This window comes from Anomaloglossus baeobatrachus, chromosome 4 (genome assembly GCF_048569485.1).
Source record: "Anomaloglossus baeobatrachus isolate aAnoBae1 chromosome 4, aAnoBae1.hap1, whole genome shotgun sequence".
In the NCBI taxonomy this organism is placed as follows: Eukaryota; Metazoa; Chordata; class Amphibia; order Anura; family Aromobatidae; genus Anomaloglossus; species Anomaloglossus baeobatrachus.
The window spans coordinates 262,785,432-262,809,760 of NC_134356.1; the positions used below are offsets into that span (position 1 = coordinate 262,785,432).

Genomic DNA, 24,329 nt, shown 5'->3' on the forward strand with positions numbered 1-24,329 from the left:
CTGGGCTTAACCCCAATAATCCAGTATGCATGTCCAGGGAAATCGAACCATGCCCCCACTAATGCGTGTATCGGTACATCAGATACCCCTGAGTCTTAGCTGCATCTGTTCAGATTAGAATATGATTGTTTTTCATTTTTCCAATCATTACCCAACAAAGATTGCTGCATAACCATATTCTATAAAATGAAATGTATGCATTTTCCTATTTTTTTTTCTCCTAACACCGTTGATAACCCAGTGTGTAAGAGGATTTGGGTTGAATGTAGTAGTCTTTGCTGCTCACTCCATGCAATGGTTTGGTTTTCCCGCTGTTCTACATAAGCAACATGGCAGTCTTGATCCCTAGCACAAATTGATCCCATGAACTTTAAGTTTCTCCAAGACAGCTTTGCAGTCTTTGGCATGCTAACTTTGGCCATGTTACAAATTAGCGTGTGCTTTCTACCATTATGAATATTTGCTAGTCATTGGCAGTTACGTTAGGAGATTTAGAACCCTTGCTGTTTGAATGGTTTGCCTAGTTTGAGATTTACCAATACTGGGAAGGTTTAAAAAGATGCAGCCAAACATTTATGTACTCAGGAAAGTGGCAATTACTTTCAGTACTGCTACCACTATAAATGGCTATTTTAACAAGTGACTGTGGTGTTACTAATTTTATTATTTCAGTAGAATTCATTCAAGTAGCATTATAGCATGCAGACAAACTGACACCAATGGTCAGCCAGTGCAAATCTTGTGTATGCAGGCCTGGGCAGTAGAGGGATTTAGTGGACACTTCCCATTGCATTCTGCAAGGGTAAAATCGCTACATAGCACTTGCTTAAGCAGCCAAATTCAAAAGGTTCTAAGATTTAAGCTGCATGTTGTGATTGAGCATGGCTTGACTGCTATCAAACTCATCTCCTCGCAAAGCTGACAGCAGAGAACGGGCTAAGATGATTCATGTGCGACAGGTTTGATTCTAGACATGCACTGTAACATCCTCACTTTTCAATAGGATTGTCAGTTTGTCGCTAGTAAGACATCTGTGTGAGTAATTAGATCTTTACACTCAGAACCCATACCATAGAACAGGAAAGAAGGCTGGACAGGGCCTTAAAGAACACCAATTTTATTTTTCATAAATCAGTAGTACTTGTGAGAAAAGGTTATTGGAGAAATCTACTTCTGTCTCCTCCTAGACTGATCACTCAAAATTCCCAATGGATGGGTAAAAACCAACTTCAGTGAATACAAGTTTTCCAGTTAGAGAGATCGGTGACCGTTGTGAGCTTCGAAAGTCCATGGAGAACTGCAACGGTCATTTCAGGAGAAAAGCTATGCCTTTAGCTTCTCCCCTTTCCATAGAATTTAACAAGCACCAACTCACCTGCTTCAGCAATGGGAAAAATCTGGCCTCACTAGCCAGCTTTTACCCAAGAATTGAGTCAAAGATCAGACCAGGAAGTGAAAGGGAGATCTGCCTTCTCTTTTAATATGTACTATTTTACGAAATAAAAGTTGAAGTGAAACTTACTCATTAAATAAGTGGACTAGAACAAGGAGGTGGGGTGGGGGAAGGGGGGGTGGAGTGGGCACTTGGGAACTAGACAGCATTATAGGGAATCACTAAGGAGAAAGCAAAAATTAACCAAGACATGGATAGTCTTATGGCAATCAGTTTGAAATGAAACGACGTGAAACTTCTTGGAATTGGCCACTGATCTGAATTTGGAAGTGTTATAGCTCCATTTCCCATGCCGCAGGCATGCCCAAAAAATGACTTACACATGATAGCGGTATTCTGTTATGTATTCCTTCAGTCTGGTGGGTAATGGTAGTTCATGGATCTGGTTTGTGCATTTGTTGACAGCCATCCTACAGAGGTGCTGCAAGGATGGGGTAGAGGTGTAAAGTGGCTTTACTAGCCAAAGGTGCACTGTTCTGTTGGGAAGAGCCTCAGCGTCCATTTTCTTGCTTTTGGACAGAAGAACATAGTACTCAATAAGATGGACGACGCTATCAAATTGCTTTAGTCTGGAGCGTATACATACGACAGAGTCCAACCTGAACTTCCCCTCCCTATACTCAATGCGCAGGTTTGTTGGTCCTGCTGAAGTCTTCACAGAAATAGTCAAGAGGTAATCTGTATGTGAACTGTCTCGAACAAGAAAAGTGCCTTCAGAAGCATCTTGCAGTTTCTCCTTGGCCTCGTTAACCGACATGTGGCCCCAATACCAGCCTGTCAAAAATAAATAAATAAAATAAGTATAAAACAGATACATTTCCATGGTTCAATAAATAAGTAGAGTTAGACTATACAGAACATTTGTCAAAATTAAAGAACATGCGAATATTACATTTGCAGTAAACTGCAACCGAACTGCTGGATAACATTGGGTTTGTGGAATTGTACATTGAGAAAACTAAAAATTGTCAAATATATATTTCTTGATTAGACCCAAACTCAAGATGGACATTAGTTTACCACCCCCATTTTAACCTAATGTGTCACATAATAGAAACCAAGAAAAAAAAAAAAAAAAAAAAAAAAAAAAAAAAGGCCCTGATTAAACACCAGCCCCCTTTAAAATGTTATTATTGAATTTCTGAAATGGGATCACTTGTAGTTTTTCTGCAGTTCTGACACTTTAGGAAGCCACCTCCTGTGAAACACATGGTATCATTCCCATGAGCCAATTTACGTGGCTGACCATTTGCCTTCTGTATGGTTCTGTTCAATATTTAATGTTATGTAATTTTAGGAAGTGCAACCGAAGTTCAGTACACTTTCTAACTGCATAGGTTTATGTTTTACATTTGTTTTGGCTAACACTCCATTAATATACAGATGGGGCCAAGAAGCTGCAAAGTTTTTTTGGCATAAAATACTTGCCTATTCAATTCCCTGCAGCAACGTCCCATCAGCACATCACAGTTTCAGCCACACATTTCCAGTCTGCCTGGTTTTTGTAAAGTCCTTGACAGCCTAGTTAATGGCAACTTGGGTATGTGGCACAACTATATACACACACACGTGGAATGTCTGTAACGCCACCCACGGTGTGTGGTGAGACGTAGCACCACCACTGCAGTTGCAGGGCTCCCAGGGACGTTGGTCTGGCAGCTGGATGTTAACCCCTCCGTGGGCTGGATGTCCTGGGGCCCAGTGTCTCTAGGCTGAGGATAGTGATTGCAGTGGGGGGGGGGGGGTCGGTTCACCCGACCAGGCCGGGGATGTTACTCACGGTTGATTAAAGCACACAAGTCCTGTGGTAAAACCAAGGTGATGGTGGCCGGCTGCCACATACAGGTGTATCTGATCCCACACCCAGGTTGTTAGTCAAAGTCTCTCTCCTCTGCACTCTTTTGTAGAAAGGACTTGCCAGTGTGAAACACGGGAGTCAGCTCTCAGTCCTTTGGTTGGGAGCCGTGCCCGTCTGACACTGACCCTTGGGATATACGGGCCCTGGCGGTTGCCCTATCCCTCTGTGGGTGGTTGTCTACCTTGAGAGACTTAGGTTGGGACAGTACCTATAATCATGCCCTCAACTGGTTAATTAGCTATTCCGTTGGACCCTTAAGCCAGGACCGGCACAAAGTACCCCCTCTGCACACGGATTTCCGGGTCGGTTCTCCAGTGTCGGTACCGGCAGGCTCCAACCCTTTCCCGGTCCACCTCGGATCTCCGCATCCCGTCTTCCCATCTCCTGTAGACTCTGGCTACCATCTGCCACCTATCCAAGGTGTCAGGGCTCCGACCCTGGCACCTTTCAGACTTCACTCCTCACTTGAACTCTCTCAACTGAACTGCTCAGTTTTCCCGCCCCAGGCTCTCCAGACCTCTAGGTGGGCATTCCCTATCTGCCTGGTCCCACCCACTGGTGTGTGTGTCCTTCCCTGAGGGAGGTGACTAGGGTTTCAGGTCGGCTGATTTAACCCTTCATTGGATTGGTGTTATGTGGGGGGCCTACGTACGAGACTACCTGGTTTTCCATGGCGAGACACACACACACACGTTAAAAAATCTGATAAGTTGCTACTAACGACCTACTCACTGAAAAAGCCAAGAGACACTACTGTACTCCTCCTCCTGGACCTGTCCTCTGCCTTTCACACAGTAGACCACTCCCTTCTACTACAAATTCTCCCATCTGTGGGCATCACAGACTTGGCGCTATCTTGGATCTCCTCATACTTAACCAACCGAACTTTCGGCGTCTCACACTCTCACCACTTCCTCATCTCGCCCACTGTCGGGGTCCCCCAAGGTTCAGTTCTTTGACCCCTGCTGTTCTCCATTTATACCTTCGGCCTGGGACAGCTCATAGAGTCCCGCAGCTTTCAGTATCATCTCTACGCTGATATACAGAGCTACCTCTCTGGACCTGACAACACCTCCCTACTAACCAGAATCCCACAATGTCTGTCTGCTATTTCATCCTTTTTCTCTGCTCAATTCCTAAAACTGAACATTGACAAAACAGAATTCATTGTCTTTCCTCAGAACCTGCGCAATTGGCGCCCCCGCTCTACGTTGACTCTCCCTCCTGGCCCTAAAATGGCCCTAGGAGTTGTGAGGTGATGATACTGAAGGATTCACACATTCAAATGAACCAAATTTCAAGATATAATATAGATAATATCAATAACCTATGACCAATATAATTAATTGGAAACATAAAAGGGTACAATAACCCAGAAACCCACTCAATTAACTCCAGCGGTCCCTAGACGAACCCACCCGACGCGTTTCCCTTCATCTATCTGAGGTTCTTCAGGAGTGGAAAGAAAAGTTAGTTCATAGAACAAAGGTTAATGAATGCTGGTGGTCCCAAAAGACAACAGTAGAATCAGAATAATGCTAGAGTCTGTATGAAACAATTACGGTGGGACTATACTTTATAGTTAGATAAACCTCTAACTGTAATACAAATACCCTGACTCTCACCAGGTAGCAGGGGTTAATTACAAATGCAAATGCATACACTTGTAAAAACAGACTCCAAGCATATAAGGCCAGGTTAGAACCAAGGCTTTAACCACATCTCATAGGCCTCGGTATCCACCAGATAAGGTACCTTCCTCAAGGGATTCCCCAAATATAGAACGGACCCAGCGTCTCCAGAGTAGCGATCATTCAATCCCTCAAGTCCTCATCCTATAGCCCAAATGTGGCCCGCAGCAATGAGGATGTAGGCCTCTCTTGCCCCTTGAACCTACATCCTCATTGCTGCGGGCCACATTTGGGCTATAGGATGAGGACTTGAGGGATTGAATGATCGCTACTCTGGAGACGCTGGGTCCCAGAGTGCCCCAGCGTTAGTGAGTGGCTGGCGAAAACCAAGGGGGAACGCGAAGATGTCCGCACCAGACGATGGAAGTGTTGCAGCGCTACCCACCAGACCAGGGTAATGCGGATGCAGTGGGCGCTGCTCCGGTCGCAAGAGCGGTGGCACCTGGGGCCGAGGCGGTCACACCTATCATGTCGATCACTTTACCTGACGTGCCTGGCTCCCACAATATGATGGTCGACCTGATGCGTTGCAGGAATTCAAGTGGAAGATCTGCACTGTTCTTGATATGTATGCTCTGACCGGCCGACAACAAGCATCTGAGGTACTCTGTCAGCTGACAGGCACAGCTGAGCTGAAAGTGGAAACTTGGACTGTTGGTGGGGACAGCGGTCCAGTCCTCACCATCTAAATGGCTGGGAGCTGTGTTTCAGACCCGCACCGAAGCTGAGCTGAGCATGAGGTTCTACAGCTGCAAACAGCACCCCCAACACAGCATTAGAGATTACACCCCGAGACTAAGATGCTTGTGGAGCAGTTCCTACAGGGCCTGGAATCCGTGGAAGATCGTAAGCAGCTACGGCTGTGGGCCCTGGAGCATCCAACATTAGACTTTGCTGTCATGAAAGAACGGGCGATCAAAGCCCTGCAGCCCCTGGAGGCTACTGACTCACCTTAAATCCTGGCAAGCCGGCACCTCAAAAACTTTGGCATCACAAATACACACATCTCTATCTTCCTTTGAGGGCATCATCCAGCTGCCTTAAACAACTTAGGAGTCCCAAGTTGGGACCCATCCCATTTGCTAGATTTCAGTAGCACTAGCGAAGAGAGATTAAAAATTCCCACTGCGCCACACACACACACACACACACACACACACACACACACAGGGAAGGGGTAAGGTGGGAAGGGGTAACCTACACCATTGGTCATTTTTTTTCCCCCTGACATCTCTAAGCAGATTAATATGTTCTCAGTTAACATCCCACCTAGGAACATGAGCAGAAGTAACGGTAAACATGTGACCAAACATCTGCATGTCCCATGACAGCGAGTCAGTCCTAAATGTCTAAGTACTGTCAGCACTACCCGTGCCAAGAATACATGCACTGATGTTTAAACAATTTAAAAAAAAATAAATAAATTTATATATAATAAAAAAAAAAAAAAAAAAAAGAAAATCTAAGCTTACTACGCTGCAAATTGTTTTTATTTAATATATGAGTTAACTGTTGCACTTCTCACTCCTATTCAGCAACATTCAACGCTGCCTATAAAAAGATGAGGAATTAAACATGAGAAGAATCATTCAATAAAGATGCAGACTTCCAAGAAATGGGTCTAAAGAAACTGCACTACGGAAAAAAAAAAAAAAAAATAAAAAAAAAAATATTACAAGGAAAATGGAAGAGATCACCTAAGTAAAATGTTCTCTCAGTACTAAGTATTTTGAGCCAATTCCAAGCATTTCATTTTCCTAAGGGCAGACATGACCTCGGCATCTGAAAGTGCATTAAAGCTGACAGCAATTACTTTACGATATAATGTTATGCACCACTCCCAGGAAAAATACTGTGACAACAATTGTTTCAGCTGGATTAAGAGATCTGCTGCTTCCAAATTAACCCAATTGGTTAAAAAGGTAATGAGATACATAAAAGATGCAATACTTGCAACATGAAGTTGAACACGAGAAAAAAAAAAAAAAAAACAAAACACAACTTACAGAAAAGAGGGATTCTGATATTACGAGAAGTAAAAACAAGGATTGCACATTTCTTAAACAAGAAAGGATTAAAAGTTGTCTCTAGTGTGTCAACAGTTTATAGTTCTAAATTTTGCAGATACCTAAAAAGGCTAGCAATATTCTTAACTTGTGTGGAAATAAGTTTGCATCACTGATGGGACATGAAATAAAGACAAGGTTTACTAGAACACCGAGGAGTCTCATCCTGTCACCAGTTGTCATACTTGTACACTCTGGGAATGTGCAGACATTTTACTTTCATTTTCAAGTGATCGAAAGACTGCTTCTTACTGCAATCTGATGTTACAGCAATATGAAACATCCTACATTAAGAAAATTAACACTTTGAATAAACTCCCCTCACCCTACATTTTGAGAATATACAAAATGATCCTTTATATCATATTGTATTCTCTCATAGCAGATGTCAGACTTTCATATAGTCAAAAACAAATGTTTGTTCAAAGCAACTTTAGGCTATGTTCACACTAGAAAAATGATTTTTCTTAAGAAATTTCTTAAGAGTGCACCTGTGTTAAAAAACGCACCAAAAACGCACCTGCGTTTTTGCCGCGTTTTCGGTCCGTTTTTGGTGCGTTTTTACCGCTGGTTGCTCCCTGCGTTATTGTGCCAATTATCTATGGCAAAAAACGCAGTTAGCTGCAGAAAAGAAGTGACATGCTCATTTTTCTTAAGAAAATCTACTGAAAGAATTTTCTTAAGAAAAAAACGCAGTGTGTGCACAGCTAATTTTTTTCCCCATAGGTTTTGCTGGGGAATGTCTGCAGAAAGGTTACAAGAATTTCTCAAGAAATTTCTGCAGCAAAAACGGACCCAAAACGCAGGTAAAAAACGCAGTGTGTGAACATAGCCTTAGTCTCAAATTAAAAATACACGTGAAAGTAACAAAAAAAAAAAAACAACTTGTATAATAATCAGACATCTGGATCTTTGGCCTGAGCTCATTCTCATTTCAGGGGGGTACACTTTTTTTTTCAGTAAATACAGCCTTTCCCATTAATGAGAGAACAGTTGGTGCTCAGGAAGTCCTATGAAGAAATAACTTTCAGGTGAATTTCCAGCAGATGGTGTGCCTCCTATATAGCAAATGAGAGCTGCTTTTACAACACCATCTCTAATGTGATAACTTGAGGGTAAAATCTGTGTCAGGGTATGTGCGCACTATCGTTTATTTCACGCTGCGTTTTTATGTGCGTTTGTCTCAAAAACCGCACCCGCGGCTAAAAACTGCGACAAAAACGCATGCGTTTACCGCGATTTGGTGCGTTTTTGCTCACTGCATTTTTAATCAGTGCACAATGCCATTAAAGATTGTTGATGGAAAAAAGAAAAAAAAAAAAAAAAAAAAAAACAAAACACATGGTCTTCGCTATATTTTTGTATGCTAGCCAGCCAGGTACAGGCTGCCCCCAATCCCCAGCTGCCTATTTGTACCCGGCTGGGAATCAAAAATATAGGGAAGCCCCTTTTTTTTTTTTCATTTCATGAATTTCAAGACATAATTAAAAAGAAAATTACATAGGCTTCGCCCAATTTTTGAGTCCAGCCAGATACAACTAGGCAGCTGGGGATTGGAATCTGCAGTGCAGAGTGCCCAAGCTTTCTGGGCACCCCGCCTGCGAATTGCAGTCAGCAGCCACGCCAGAAAATGGCGCTTTCATAGAAGCTCCATCTTCTGGCGCTGTATCCAACTATTCCAGCTACCCTGGTGACTGTGGCTCGCTGGGTAATAATGGAGTTAGGGCTAGCTGTATATTATCAGCTGGCCCTAAGCCCGAAATTCATGGTGTCACGCCAATATTAGACATGGCCACCATGAATTTCTAGTAATGGAAAAAAAAAAACCCACAACACAAAAATATTTTTTATTAGAAATAAAACACAACACAATTAGTGACTCCATCTTTATTGAAATAAAGAACCCCCCTCCGCAGTAATCCTGGGTCAAGGGTCCCGCGCCGTCCAATCCGGATCCAATATCCGATCGGTTTGCTGGAAGGCAAAGCGATCAGATGATGTGTCAGGTTAAAGGACGTGAATCACATCACACATCAGCTGATTTGTATAATCGGCTTTTATACACATCAGATGATGCATCAGTGCAAAAAAAAAAAAAAAATACTCACGTCTGTGCTGATTACCGGCAGCTCCTGGAGCGATCGGATGAGAGTCTGATCCTGTCCTATCGCTGCCGGTAGTCAGCTGATGAAGTCCCCTGATGGCAGGATCAGCTGATAGCCGGCCGGGCGCGAAAAAGCCGGCGACACCACGAGAATTACGATCAGCTGATGCGTCAGGTGACTGCATCAGGTGATCCACCGCCAGGTCCTGCAAGCTTTGTACGTGCCCCAGGGAGACTGCACACAGCCAGAGCGGCGGTACCGGGGGAGGATCTGGGAGCGGGCATGGCACCAGGACCCTGCAGACAGGTGAGTATTTTTTTTTCTCTACTGTTCACTTTTGTTTTCGCCGCTGCCTCCACCTCCCGCCCAGACATGGCACCGGGCGGGTTGTGGATGCAGCGGTGACAGTACCGAGAGGATTCATGCTTCTGTGTTTACCAACAGAAGGAATACTCTTCCTGTACACGTCACTTTACTGCCCACCCCTTGCGTTTATAGCTGCGTTTTTAGTCAAAAACGCAGCTATATGCTTTTTTCATTGCGTTGTTGAACATCTCATTGAACTCAATGGGTGAAAAACGCAGTGAAAAACGCAGGAATAATTGACATGCTGCATTTTTTTGGTCACCACAAAAACGCAGCTACAAAAATACGCTATGTGCAGACAGCACTTATGAAAACTCAAGACATTGCTGGGGAAGCAATGTCACTGCGTTTTCAGCACAAAAACACGGTAAAAAACGCCGCTAAAAACGCAGCAAAAACGCCTAGTGCGCACAAGGCCTCAAAGGGAATCTGTCACCAAGTTTTTGCCACCTAATCTGGGAGCAGCATAAGGGCAAGTTCACACAGTGCGTTTTTCGCAGTTTTCGGGTGCGTTTTTGCTCAGAAAACTGCATGACTTTGCTTCCCCAGCAAAGTCTGAGTTTTCATTTTTGCTGTCTGCACACAGCGTTTTTCTTCAGCTGCGTTTTTGTGGTGCCACAAAAACGCAGCATGTCAATTATTCCCGCGTTTTTCACTGCGCTTTTCATCCATTGAGTGCAATGGGATGTTGAAAGACGCAATGAGAAACGCAAATAGAAACGCACCAAAACGCAGCTAAGACCAAAAACGCAGCTATAAACGCAGGAGGTGGGTAGTAAAGTGACATGTACAGGAAGAGGATTCCTTCTGTCAGTAAATACAGAAGCGTGAATCCTCCCGGTACCGTCACCGCCGCTTCCACCTCCGGTCCTGTGCATGTATGCTGACGTGCGGCACCATGTTCGGGCGGGAGGTGGAAGCGGCTGCGAAAACAAAAGTGAACAGTAGAAAAAAAAAAAAAAAAAAAAAAAAAAAATTAAATACTCACCTGTCTGCAGACTCCCGGTGCCATGCCCGCTCCCATCTCCTCTCACGGTATCGCCACCCCCGCTCCGGCTGTGTGCAGACGGCCGGGACATCTCCGATGGATGCAGGACCTGGTGATGGATCACCTGATGCAGTCACCTGACGCATCAGGTGATCGTAAGTATCGCAGTGACGCGGGCGCCCGGCCGGTTTAACCTATCAGCGGATGCGTCAGGAGACTTCATCCCTGATTACCGGCAGCTGCTGCAGCGATCGGACGGGATCAGAGTCCTCCAATCGCTCTAGGAGCTGCCGGTAATCAGCACATAAAAGTGAGCATTTTTTTTTTTTGCACCGATGCATCAGCTGATTGTATAAACGGCTTTTATACAATCAGCTGATGTGTGATGTGCTTCAGCCCCTAGAACCTGACACATCATCTGATCGCTTTGCCTTCCAGCAAACCCATCAGATATTGGATCCGGATTGGACGGCGCGGGGCCCTTGACCCAGGATTACTGCAGGGGAAGGGGGGGGGGGGGGGGGGGGGTTCTTTATTTCAATAAAGATGGAGTCACTAATTGTGTTGTGTTTTATTTCTAATAAAAAATATTTTTCTGTGTGTTGGTTTTTTTTTCATCTTTACTAGAAATTCATGGTGGCCATGTCTAATATTGGCATGACACCATGAATTTCGGTCTTAGGGCCAGCTGATAATATACAGCTAGCCCTAACTCCATTATTACCCAGCGAGCCACCCGGCATCAGGGCAGCTGGAAGAGTTGGATACAGCGCCAGAAGATAGCGCTTCTATGAAAGCGCCATTTTCTGGGGTGGCTGCAGGACTGCAATTCACAGCAGGGGTGCCCAGAAAGCATGGGCACCCTGTACTGTGGATTCCAATCCAGCTGCCTAGTTGTACCCGGCTAGACTCAAATTGGGCGAAACCCACGTCATTTTTTTTTTTTTTAAATTATTTCATGAAAAGAAAAAAAAAAAAAAAAAAAAAAAAAGTGCTTCTCTATATTTTTGGTTCCCAGCCGGGTACAAACAGGCAGCTGGGGTTGGGGGCAGCCTGTACCTGCCTGCTGTACCCGGCTAGCATACAAAAATATGGCGAAGCCCACGTCATTTTTTTGGGGGCAAAAAAACTCCTGCATTCAGTCCTGGATGGAGGATGCTGAGCCTTGTAGTTCTGCAGCTGTCTGCTCTATTGCATACACTAGTGGAGAATGAAGAACATATTGAAGAACGAAATGACAGACTTTTCTTCAACAATCTTTAATGGCATTGTTCACTGATAAAAAAAAAAAAACACATAAAGACGCAGTGATCAAAAATGCAGCAAAACAACGCACCAAATCGCAGCAAAACGCGTGCGTTTTGCCGCGTTTTTTGCCACATAAACGCAGCGTCAAAAATGCAGTGTGAACCTAGCCTTATGTAGAGAAAGACCCTGATTTCAGTGGTGTCGCTTAATGAGTTTAGTGTATTTTGAGGGGGGGGGGGGGGGGGGAATTATATATTTATTTTTTTCACATATTCACTGTTTAAATCAGCTACTTTGCAGGCAGCCAGATAGTCCAGCATATTGATGAGCTCTAACTGCAGCTAAGAAAATATTGCTGTCGTTTTGATAATCAAAAAAGAGCTCAGCAAGTGACATCACTGGAATCAGGGTCTTTGCCCTTACATTATGCTGCTCTCAGATGAGGTAGCAAGAACCTCCCTTTAAGTAAAGACAGATTGAGTAAACTATTTCAATAAATGGGGGCCAAGATGCAAAAATATAATTAATTATTAATATATAGTAGCCATTTTAAACAAAACTTGCAAGGAAGCTTTCAGAATGATTATGCAGCCGTGCCCCTGTTGAGGAGGGCTATTGGACCAAATACTTAAGCTCCAGATACAGTATAGGGGATTGTGGGGGTTGGGGGCCAATGAAATCATTTCACCTTACATAAGCCTGTTCAGATCATACATGTGACAGATCTAAAAAAAAAAAAAAAAAAAAAAATGGCCGCCATTTCCTGTTCTCCACCCCCCGGCAAGGAATGTCCAGAGATAACCAGAGCCACCATATAAGGAAAAAGACCCACTGGCCAACCTAGAGGGCCGCCCCACTGATTACATCATGATCAGCCCATGGACTAACCCATTGACCAACCAAACACATCCGAGCATACCCACTGTAGAGCAGACCATGACCCTTTTCCTAGTTTATACAAGTATAAACTGTTAGAATAAATCTTTGGTGCCAATTTCTGATCAAGGAGAGACTTCACACCTGACCCTTGGTCTGATGTAATTCTTTCACTACATGCACTTGATACACACCAATTAGGTCAGGAGCAGGCAACAGCTGAACATTCTAGAGTTTTTACCTAACACCCCCAGAAGAGGATGGTGTTATTTTATAGACCTGTTATCAAGCTGCATCTATCAGGCACTATGAGTTTGTGTCATCTAGGAGCATCACTATATTGAAGGTGTCAGTCTTGCTGATGTGGCGCCCTGGACAAGCCAGGGGCCACAGAGCACAACATCCACACACCCCACACTCCCAGCAGGCACACCGAAGTCAGACATAAAACCCTTGTTGCCTTCCTCCAGGGGCTGATGTTCACACCAGGGGGGTGGGCCAGGCGGTTGGCCCCGCCCACCGAAGAGTTCAGTCCTGGAGGCGGGAAAACAAACTGTTTAGTTTTGGAGGTGAAGGTGGAAGGAAGAGACGTAGTAGTGGAGCAACTGACGGCGTCCGGGTGTGTGGCCCGGGCGGTACAGCATGGTTGGCAGATGGTGGTGACCGTCTGCAGGAGTGTCTGATTGGAGTCTACCGTAAGGACCGTGGCCCGGACCGGTACACAGAAGCCAGCACCATCTGGCAGGGGCTTACGGACCCCAGCAAGGCTAGGAGTCGCCATGAATTTGCCAAATTCGTTAGTGAAGGGAACCTCCTGGGTTTCCCAACAGCCAAGTCCCGACAGAAGGCAACAGTCCAAAGTGAGGGAGACACCGCCAAGGCAACCGTTTCTCAGGGCCAGAGCCTGCGGGGAAAAGGGGCTCCTCTGGCTCATATCCGAGCTGGGGAGCGGGTTACCGGTGGGAACCCATTGGAACCATCTACCGTATCTAGGTGCAGGGAAAGGCAGTCACCATCAACCTGCTGGGAGAAAACACTGCAGCCGTCTGTGGGACCCGTCCATCCAGCTGTGTGTTTTACCGAGAACTGTGTCATCATTGGCTGAGTGAGTACTACCGTGCCGTGCAGCACAGCACTGCCCCCGCGACCCTGCACCTCGCCAGGCTCCGTAACCCGACTGCCATCCATCCCTACCCCATCATCGGGCCCCGGGACAACCAACCCCCTACCCACGGAGGGGAGAACTAACAACCAAGCTGCTCCCTGTCACCGCTCCCGGGATCCCCATCTAGAGCAGCGGTGGTGTCACCAATATCACCACAACCGTGGGTGGCGTCACGGACAATAATCAAAACCCCCACCATCAAAATCCCCTTTTCACTCACGGGCGAGGAGCGCCGCTCGAGTCCCCGGGATCCCGCCCACCGCTCGAGCCACCACCGAGCAGCAGTGGCGGCAGCAGCAGCGGCCGGACCCGAGCAGTGGGAGAGCGCAGCGTCCCCTCCTCCACCCGCGACAACTTGGCGTCACGAATAGGATCCTACCATTCTACTGACTGGTGGAAGTGCGCCTTGTGTGACCGCCGGAGGTGTCCGGCCGGAAAATTTGAAAAGCCATCTTGGGCGCGAAAAATTCCCGCTCGAGCAGTGGAGGCGTGAAGGCCAAAACCCCGCCCCTATAGAGGAGGAGCCGAAAAGAGACTAAGGGGGAGGAAATGGCGACTGGTCGCATGTGAGCGCGGCTATAAAAAAGGCAGAGACGCCAGGACTCTGCAGCGATACTGGGTTCCTGGAAGACTGCCAAAATGCACAGTCCGACCACCAATGAGGACGCCCCCGCGCCCGGCACGGCGATGTGGCTGAGAGACCGGACCGCCCCGCTGAACAACCGTGTGCAAGCCCACATGCAGCTCCTACTGGAGGAGTGGGAGACCGACATGGCGGACGTGGTGGCGGCTATGCGGAGACATGAGGTGGAAGAGGATTTGGAAGGGAGGGTGAGTGACCCATGCCCCTGTACCCCTAGCGGGTCGGTCATCACGGCCGAGGGACCTGGTCCATCCCCGCTCGCCCTGCCTCCTCCCCCACTACCCGTGTTAGCTGCTGTCGCCCCGCCACTAGGCCCGCTACCTATTCAACCGGTAGCGATACCTTGCCAATCCGCCTCGGCGGACCGACTGGCTGCAGACACGTGGAGTCGGCCTGAATCACCCCTGTGGGAAGCGCCAGGATTGCAGCCCCTTAGTGAAGACGTAACGGAGGCCCCGGCCAGGATGGCACCAGGTGCTGTGCCCGAGCCCGGGACCGTGGAGTGGATGAAGGCCAGAATAATTGAGTTTAACCAACGCCAGAAGAACCAGATATGCCTTATGATGGAGCAGTGGGCCAATGAGGTGGAGATGCTGATTGCGACTGCCCCGGTGTACGGGATGGGAATAGATGTGACGGAGCCAACAGGTGACCCACGTCCCTATGTCCTAACAGGACCGGCCACTGCGGCTGAGGGGCCCGGCCCAGTCTCGACTCACGCGTCGCCCTTACCATTACTTATGGGGCGCCTCAATGTGAACCCACCTGACTTACTGTCCCACACTACTGCAGAAGAGTGATGTGCTGGATACTAGGAGCAGGGAGGCTGCGGCAGCTGGTGGCAACCCGCCTGATGCAGAGACAAGTGAGTGACTCCAGCTCCGGTGCTGAGCCCACCCTTGAAAGTGAGGAGACAAGTGAGCGTCTCTGCTACGTGGAAGAACCGGTAGTTTATTACACCGCGCGCAATGGTGGGAACGGATACCGGGCACCCCTGTCACAGCAGGCATGTCACTGCATGTTTGATATGCTGGTGGCGGAGGATGGGGCCACCTCATCAGAAGAGTCGGAGTGATGGCAGCTGAGTACCGTTGCAATTGTCCCCCGTTGGGACCATAAGAGTGCTGTTAACAGTTTTGAAAAAATGATAAAAGAATGAATAATTGATGAAAACTCACCTGATTTGCAATGTGATTTGGAACCGGTCGTTGCCGGCAACTGGTCCCCGTTGGGATTCCATTCACCATTTTGCATAAGGAACTCCTTATGAACAGGCCCGAGAACTAGCAGGGCAACCACAAACTTGTGGCATGTAAATAAATGTTGTTGTGGCTTCTACCGTTACCGCCTCCGGAGAGGCAGATTGGAGGAAGGGCCTGCAGTGGAGCAGGCTGGGGCCCAGCCACCACCGGAACCGGTGGCGATCCTCTGCGGGTTTCAGGGGTCCCCCATGGACGTGGGTCCCCTGAAAAGGACAGAACCCGCTTGGGCAACTTGTGCTGGACTGGGGTCAAGGGGTGCTGCCTGTTTGTTTAGGGGCAGCATCAGGGCCAGGTTGCTTGGGTGGGAGAGAGCGGAAGCCGTAACAGTTACGCAACGTTTAAGAGTACCTCCCGATGTGGGAAGATATTATAAATGTAATCTGTTTTACCGTTTTTCTATATTTTCCAGTTTGTGAAAATAAAACCTGTGATGGATGGGCAGCCCGCGGACGGTCTGCATTTAACTAAGGGGGAATATGGCGCCCTGGACAAGCCAGGGGCCACAGAGCACAGCATCCACAAACCCCACACTCCCAGCAGGCACACCGAAGTCAGACATAAAACCCTTGTTGCCTTCCTCCAGGGGATGATGTTCACACCAGGGGGGTGGGCCAGGCGGTTAGCCCCGCCCACCGAGGAGTTCACAGTCCTGGAGGCGGGAAACCAAACAGTTTAGTTTTGGAAGTGAAGGTGGAAGGAAGAGAAGTGGTAGTGGAGCAACTAACTGACGTTCTGGGTGTGTGGCCCGGGTGGTACAGCAAGGTTGGCAGATGGTGGTGACCGTCTGCAGGAGTGTCTGATTGGAGTCTACCGTAAGGACCGTGGACGGGCGGTGGCCTGGCGGTACCGGACCGGTACGCAAAGAGAAGCCAGCACCATCTGGCAGGGGCTTACGGACCCCGGCAAGGCTAGGAGTCGCCGTGAATTTGCCAAACTCGTTAGTGAAGGGAACCTCCTGGGTTTCCCAACAGCCAAGTCCCGACAGAAGGCAACCGTCCAACCGTGAAGGGGAGACACCGCCACGGGCAACCGTTTCCCAGGGCCAGCGCCTGCGGGCAAAAGGGGCTCCTCTGGCCCACATCCAAGTCGGGGAGCGGGTTACCGGTGGGAACCCATCGGAATCAACATAGAACATAGGTGCAGAGAGAGACAGTAATCACTAACCTACGGGGAAGAAATAACCGCAGCCGTCTGGGGGACCAGTCATCCAGCCGTGTGTTTTACCGAGAACTGTGTCATCGTCTCAGGCTGAGAGAGTACCCCCGTGCCGTACGGCACAGCGCTGCCCCTGCACCTCACCAGGCCCCGCAACCCACCTGCCATCATCCATCCCTACCCCATCATCGGGCCCCGGACAACAAAACCCCCTACCCACGGAGGGGAGAACTAACAACTCAGTTCCTCCCTGTCACCGCTCCCAGGATCCCCATCCAGAGCAGCGGTGGGGGTCACCAAAATCACCACAACCGTGGGTGGCGTCATGGACAATATCCATAATCAAAACCCAAACAACCAATCATCCCCTTTTCACTCACGGGCGAGGAGAGCCGCTTGAGTCCTGGGGATCCGGCCCACCGCTCGAGCCACCACCGAGCAGCAGCAGCGGCCGCAGCAGCCGGACCCGAGCAGTGGGAGAGCGCAGCGTCCCCTCCTCCGCCCGCGACACAGGCGCACTTTGATCTGCCCTGAGCAGGTCAGATCAAAGTATTGTAGTGTGCCTGCGCAGAACCTCACTGTCGGCTAGTGTAGATGACGTAAAATGCGTCATCCACACTAGCTTCAGAAGGACAAAGATGGCCGAAAGGGGAGGCGCAGGACCCTGAGAATGAAGACACCCCATCCAAGCCATGTGCTCTACGCCGACCATTAGGTAACTACTATAAACATCCGGTGACAGGTTCCCTTTAAAAAAATGGTACACATGAAAGTGAGCAACTTAGTAAGATATAAATTAAAAAAAAAAAAAAAAAAAAACCCACAACCCTCAAAGTTAATGTTACCCTGTTAATTTGCCACATTTGAAATAAAACAGTAAAACTAAAATATACACGTTAGGGAGTTACCGGACACTGATACCAAAAGATAAAAAAAAAAATCAATCTAAATCAGTACACAGTGGTGAGAAAATACAAAAAAAAAAAAAAAAAAAAATTACATTTTGGGTCGCCGCAAATTTTCTCCTCTCTTTTTTAAAATGCAATAACAGGTGATTAAAATCTAGCATCTACACAAAAATGCTATAATTCATAACGTCCGCTCAACACAAAAAAAAATTCACAGAGACCCAGATCCTGAAAAATAAGGGTCTCATAACGGCTGCAAAAGTGCTACTTTTTTGAAGAAACCCAATTTTTTTTTTTTCCTTTAAACCCCTTAAGTATACATGTTTGGCATCTATGAACTTGTACCAACGACTCATTAGTTTGACCATATAAAAATATCCCAAAACCAAATAGTTAAATTGCAGTGTCACAATTTCATTGCCCCCCCCCCCCCCTCCCGTTTTCAGGTAGAAGATGTTGTAAAGCTAATTGAGTCATTCAAAAGGACAACTCGTCCCGAAAAAAAAAAAAAAAAAAAAAACACACACCACAATTTTTAACCCAGATACCTCTGAGAGTACGGCAGGGCTTGGAAATGAAGGGGCATCTTTTGAATTTTTTGGAGCACAAGCTTGGCTGACAGATTCCTAGCAACAGGTCACCTTTGCAGGGCCCTTAAACAGCAGAAATCCCCCACAAGTTACCCCAGTTTAGAAATTAGACAACTCAAGGAATTCATCTAGAGGTGCTTTTAGCATTGAGCCTATAGGTGCTTCAAAACTTTTTAAAATGTGGATAAAAAAAACAAACATTACATTTTAGTCCACTAAAAATTTTGTTTTAGCCCCAAATTTGAAATTTTCACAATGAATTGGAGAACACCAACCCCATAATTTGTTAAGCAATTTCTACTGAATGTGAGGATACCCCATATGTGGACAAAAAAAAACTGCTGCTTTGGCACATGCAAAACTTGGAAAGGAAAGAGCACCATTTGATTTTTGGCGCTTGAATTTGCCTGGAATCAATAGTCAATGCCATGTAGTATTTGCAAAGGATAATGTCTAAATCCCAGTGGGCAGAAGAACCTCTGGTTACATGGGCATGACATCAGCAGAAGGGGCAGGGCAAGACCCACCGAAATACTGTTTTAGCACGAAATGTAAAATTTACACAAGTGCTAGGAAAATATTGACTCCATTTTCTCCCAATCACAGCAACACCCCCCCAAGTGACCCCACGGTAGAAATTGCACCTCACAATGAATTCATCTACAGCTGTAGTGTCCCTAACATCCATGCCTTCTTGGAAAATTATAAATATGCCAATGCCCACACATTGTGTCCAACTTCTGCTTCTGGAGGCGTGCACCCAGTAAATTAAGTGCACTCTCCCCACTACAATAATGCCACACGTGGCATTTTTATTTGAGGGTGACACTTTCAGTCTGTTCTATCAGTAATGTGTGAGCCCTCCATTTCCAGTAACTGATGGACGTAAGTGGGGGGGGGGGGGGGGGGGGGTGTCTCTTTTTTTTGCATTATTATCAACATTTTGGGACACAAATCATTTTTGATGGCTTTCAGTATAAGGCTGGGGTCACATTCTTGTGTTCTGCGCTGAGCACTTATGTCAGGGTTTCCATGTAAATACACCCAAAAATGATCATTTACACAAACCCCAAGGTAGGACCACTCATTCTAATGAGGCAGAAGGAGACACTTTGGACTTTATTTGGCATCTGTTCCAGTGGTATCCATCTATTTAGGTGTGCAAAAAAATTATGGTCATCGATATTTGTGCAATAAAATGACATGACCCTGCCAAAACAGGGACAAGACTAAGTCCAAAATGTCTCCATCTGCCTCATTACAATGCGCTCAGGACAGATGCTGCGCATGAGTGAAACTTCTCTTCCGCTATGTCCGGCGGCAGGGAATAAAACTATATGGGCGAAATGGTTCCAGTAAATAAGTGTTCCAACACATGCACAGTTAGGCTTCAGGCTCTGCTGTCAGCGGGGCAAAGTAACGTGTGCAAGTGCGAGATTTTGTTCACCCATGTGGATGATGTATGACTAGTGTTGAGAGAGTAGTTAGCGAGTGCTGTCCGCTACTCACATATTCGTTATGAGTAGCGGGAGCGGTGTAAGTCAATGGGTAATACTTGCCAAGTAGCGAGTAATCCGAAAGCCATACTATTCGCACAAACAGTACTGCTTTCAGGTTACTCGCTACTTAGTTATTTTTCCCATTGACTTACATTGTGCCCCCTAATCAAAGAATATGCGAGTAGCGGACAGTACTCACTAAGAGCATAGCGAGTACAAATAGTTAGCTACTCGCTCAACACTATGTAAGACGCATCATCCACGTCACCGACAGCGCGGGAGCTATTCAAAGGTTTCTTTTTGGGGAGGGGAGAGAAGGGGCAAGACAAAATACAACTTTCTAGAATGCAGCACAGGAGGTAGAGTAAGGCGGTGGTATTTGATCATAAAACAAAAAAAAAAAAAGACCCAAACTGGTGACTCCTTTTCGGGAAGTAGAATGATCAGATAACAGTAAAAGAGTAGCTTGCATGGTTATGTGGTTCACCGTGCAGTCTTCATGACTGGACGGATTACAGTAATACCATATTTATATTGCTTATGCTTTGCTTTATCAGAAAAAATAAACACTTTTTTTTTTTAAACAGTAGTTTGTCATTCTGAGATCTGTAACTAGCTTTGGTTAGCAGAGCTGCATGAGGGCTTATTTCTGCATGACGAGCTGAGCATTTTTGGGTGTATGAGTTTGGATAAACATTGTGATCCTTGAAATTTTCAGATGCAGAATTAAAAAAAAAAAAAAAAAAAAAAATAAATATTTATTTTTTTTGCATGGTTCACTGTGGGGTAAAAATACTTACCGTAATCTGATTTATTCTTTGGGTCAGCACGATTACAGCGATACTATTTTATAGCTCTTTTTTGGTGGGGAGGGGGGTGGTTTGCTACTTTTACACAAAAAAAAAAAAAATATATATATATATATATATATATATATATATATATATATATATATATATATATATATATATATATATATATATATATATATATATATATATATATATATATATACACATACATACATACACACACACACACATACTTTAAGAGATGTGACTGACAAATGAGCCATATTAAGGCTTTTTTTGCGGTTTTCATTTACACCAATTTTTGGGGTTTTTTAATGGCTTTATATTCTATTTTTGTGTGTCAGTGAAAAAAAACCCCACAAAGACACCCCACATGCACATTGAGTATTTAGTGATATTTTTTTACCTCAGTTTGTTTTTTTTTTTGCAAAAACCAGGAGTGGGTGAATACAGAAGTGGAGCCCTTGTTTCTAGTCTACTTTTCCTCTATCACACTCTTTGTTTTCCTACAAATACTGAGGTAAAAACCTTAAATAAAGTGTGCACGGGGCCTTACTCTGGATGGTGCTGCCTGCGTCATAAGGGTACGAGCATATTGGAGCACGTTGATACAAAGCAGGTCTGCAGGACAGCAAGGTGTTCTAGAAGCCCACAATCCTAATAGCATATTAGTGTGAAAGCTGATAAGGTTTGGCTTGTTAGAACAGGTCTAAAGCATTGGAGACATTTATCTTGGGCTGTGCGACATTTCAGTAAGCGTGCCATTGTGTGACAGCTGGTACAGCGGTGCCGCCGCCAGTGTTGTGGCACTGTACACACAGGTGATCTGTGAGGTGAATTGGCGCGCAGGACAGTTACACGGTGAGGTAATTCTTGGGGCACAGGCATACACACTGAGGTGACCGTGGCGCTCATTACAGTTATTTGTGAGGTAATTTTTGTGGCATAGGACATACACAGGCGATCCTGGCGCTTAGGACAGTTACACACTGAGGGGGATCTGTGAGGTGAAATGGCGCTCAGGACAGTTACACACGCTGAGGGGATTCTTGGGGCACAGGCTGAGGTGAAATGGCGCCTCTTTGCTCAGGACCCCGGAGCCCCTGCAGCAGATGTGGCCCCTCTCCCGAGCACCAGCCAGGGCCACCTGCCTACAGAAGCCAAGCACAGCCCCTGTACAATCCATAAGCGGCCGGCATGTCGCCGATAGTCAGCACTACGAGGACTTACCTGACCTGCGGAGTTCTCGCATGGACATGGCGATCCGCTCGTCTGTGCTCCCCCGAGTGTCCCCCGGCGGGGTATCCCGGTGCCCGGCTCCGTTGTCTATGGTACCGGTGCCGTCAGCAGTGTCGGGGGATCGCAGGGTCATCGGCTCTTACCGGGGACACAGCGCTATTCCTGGGTCCAGTCACCGCATCCTCATCCAGGAACAGAGGGAGATCGGGGCAGATTCCGTCCTGAAAGGCAGATCGTCTGCGATCAGTCCGAGTAGCCCCAATCAGAATACACACATAGGCAGCAAGAGAACCCTCATACACAGGGCTAGTCGTGGCATACGTAACGATATCGCCGACACCTGGACCAGACATAAAATGTCCTGTATCCGGGTAATCGCTTCCAACAATCAGACTACAGACACCGCATGTCACAGCCGACCGCTTCCCATAGGTGACAAGAACTAATGAGATGTCACAGAAGAGCAGCGGATTCAGGCATATGAGTAACATCGCAGGTCACATCGGTCTATACAATTCCAGAATGTTTCCCATATGTAATAGTGACAAGGATTAATATCACAGGTCACAACCGATCGCATCGGGTCTATAGAATTCCGGCATGCTTGCCATATGCAACAACGACACGAAATAATATCGCAAGTCACAGCCGATCGCATCAACTCCTGTCTGCTACTCATATGTAATCGTAACAAATCACATATGTACGATTTCTGCATGTAACAACGCCCGATATCGCCGGTGCAGGACATGCAGTGTATCCCGGAGGTCCGGCCGCTGCAGGCAGCATCCCCGGCTGTCTAGGAACAGGCAGCACTCCTCCGCAAGCAGCCTGCGTACCGGCGGCGTCCTCACACAACCCCTGCCCTCCCGCACAGCCCGGCATACTATGGAGGGGCCCATACATACACACAGGCCACCTCCTCGGTCAGTGCCCGGGGTCCATGGCTCCTTGCAGCAGTAACGTGGCTTTGTTTGTGTGCTAGTAGTGATTTCACCTCCCCATTCCCTGGATGTGCGGAGCCGCCCTCCCTCCCAGTCTGTGATCTCCTCCGCCCGCCCTCCCCGTCTGTGATCTGCTCCGCTGTCTCCCTCCCCATATCTGGTAAATGTAAAGGCTGCTTTCCAGGAACTTTCCAGGAATCGACTCACGTGACCAGTGTCTGCGAGCGCTGCTCTCTGCTGCCCTCTGCGCGCGGCTCTTATGACTGCAGCCTCAGCGCTGCCTGCCGCGTGGATGGCCGGTGCAGCTGTCACCTATTACGATCTATCACCATTACGATCAATCGGATGAGACGTACAAGGTGGGTGCGAGTGCACGTTAGATACTGCAGGGGGTTTGATAGTTGCTGCCTAAACCAAGGCGAATTTGCTCGCTGCCTCACTAGCCTACGATCACCCTGAGGCTATGTCCGCACGTTGCTTTTTACCTGCTTTTTACCTGCTTTTTTGCTGCTTTTTCAACTGCAGCGTTTAATGCCAAAATGGTTGTGTTCTGCTTTTCAAGCAAAGTCTATGGGAATTTGGGTTTCCTGTCCGCACTATGCAGTTCAAACTGCAGCCTTTTTGTTGCAGAACTTTGGTCAAAAACTCAGCTTTGTAGTGCAAAACCCAAATGGCAAAAACAATTCACATGTCAGTTGTTTTTGCCATTTGGGTTTTGCACTGCAAAGCTGAGTTTTTGACCAAAGGTCTGCAACAAAAAGGCTGCAGTTTGAACTGCATAGTGCGGACAAGAAACCCAAATTCCCATAGACTTTGCTTGAAAAGCAGAACATAACCATTTTGGCATTAAACGCTGCAGTTGAAAAAGCAGCAAAAAAGCAGGTAAAAAGCAACGTGCGGACATAGCCTTATTCAATAAGATCAATGTATATCCCCAAGACAATCAGGAATGTTATGTTGTAAGTATAATTATTTACATAATTATGTAAAGTCGACAGTGAGCAATGGAGTGACACTTGGTCATTGTCTGGTACATGCATGTGATCAGTATGTACCAGTGAGTGTTTGTTATGCTGGATTTCTACATGTGAGTAGTGTTTGTTCTTAATAATGTTTGTGATTTATTTAAGTAAATAATAATTTAGTTATTGGTAAAGATAGGTGAACCCGCAGATATTCGAGATCTGCCGTTCCAGCCAGAATTAAACAAACCACAATTCGGGACTGGAATTAATCCTAAATATCTGCTGGAAGGTCAATCCCCATATAAGTCTATGGGAACCTGAATATTGTGCTTGTAAATAGTGGTAGAAATGGCTAGGGGGACTAGAGCAGGAGCGTTATACTTACCAAGTCTCCCAAGCTGCTATAAGGCTAAGACCCCACTTTGCTTTTTACCTGCTTTTTGAACTGCAGCGTTTAATGCCAAAATGGATGTGTTCTGCTTTTTAAGCTTAGTCT

The 24,329-nt window shown here is 46.6% G+C and overlaps 1 protein-coding gene across 1 annotated transcript; it reads right to left on the bottom strand.

Moving 5' to 3' along the window:
• Positions 1-1,101: 1,101 nt before the first annotated feature.
• SOCS2 (suppressor of cytokine signaling 2) lies at positions 1,102-22,958 on the bottom strand. Its single transcript, XM_075344805.1, has 3 exons — positions 22,833-22,958; positions 21,916-22,145; positions 1,102-2,227 (listed from the first exon to the last, which is right to left on the bottom strand). The coding sequence occupies exons 2-3, from the start codon at positions 22,055-22,057 to the stop codon at positions 1,770-1,772; spliced, it is 600 nt and encodes a 199-aa protein (XP_075200920.1). The 5' UTR covers positions 22,058-22,145; positions 22,833-22,958; the 3' UTR covers positions 1,102-1,769.
• Positions 22,959-24,329: the final 1,371 nt, after the last annotated feature.

What these genes read in the sequence shown, in the direction of transcription:
- SOCS2 (XM_075344805.1), bottom strand. Translation starts at nt 22,057, where the DNA reads ATGACCCTGCGATCCCCCGACACTGCTGACGGCACCGGTACCATAGAC. An exon ending in GCGAGAACTCCGCAGGTCAG is followed by an intron (nt 2,228 to 21,915) that starts GTAAGTCCTCGT and finishes TATTTTTGACAG; the next exon opens with GCTGGTATTGGGGCCACATG.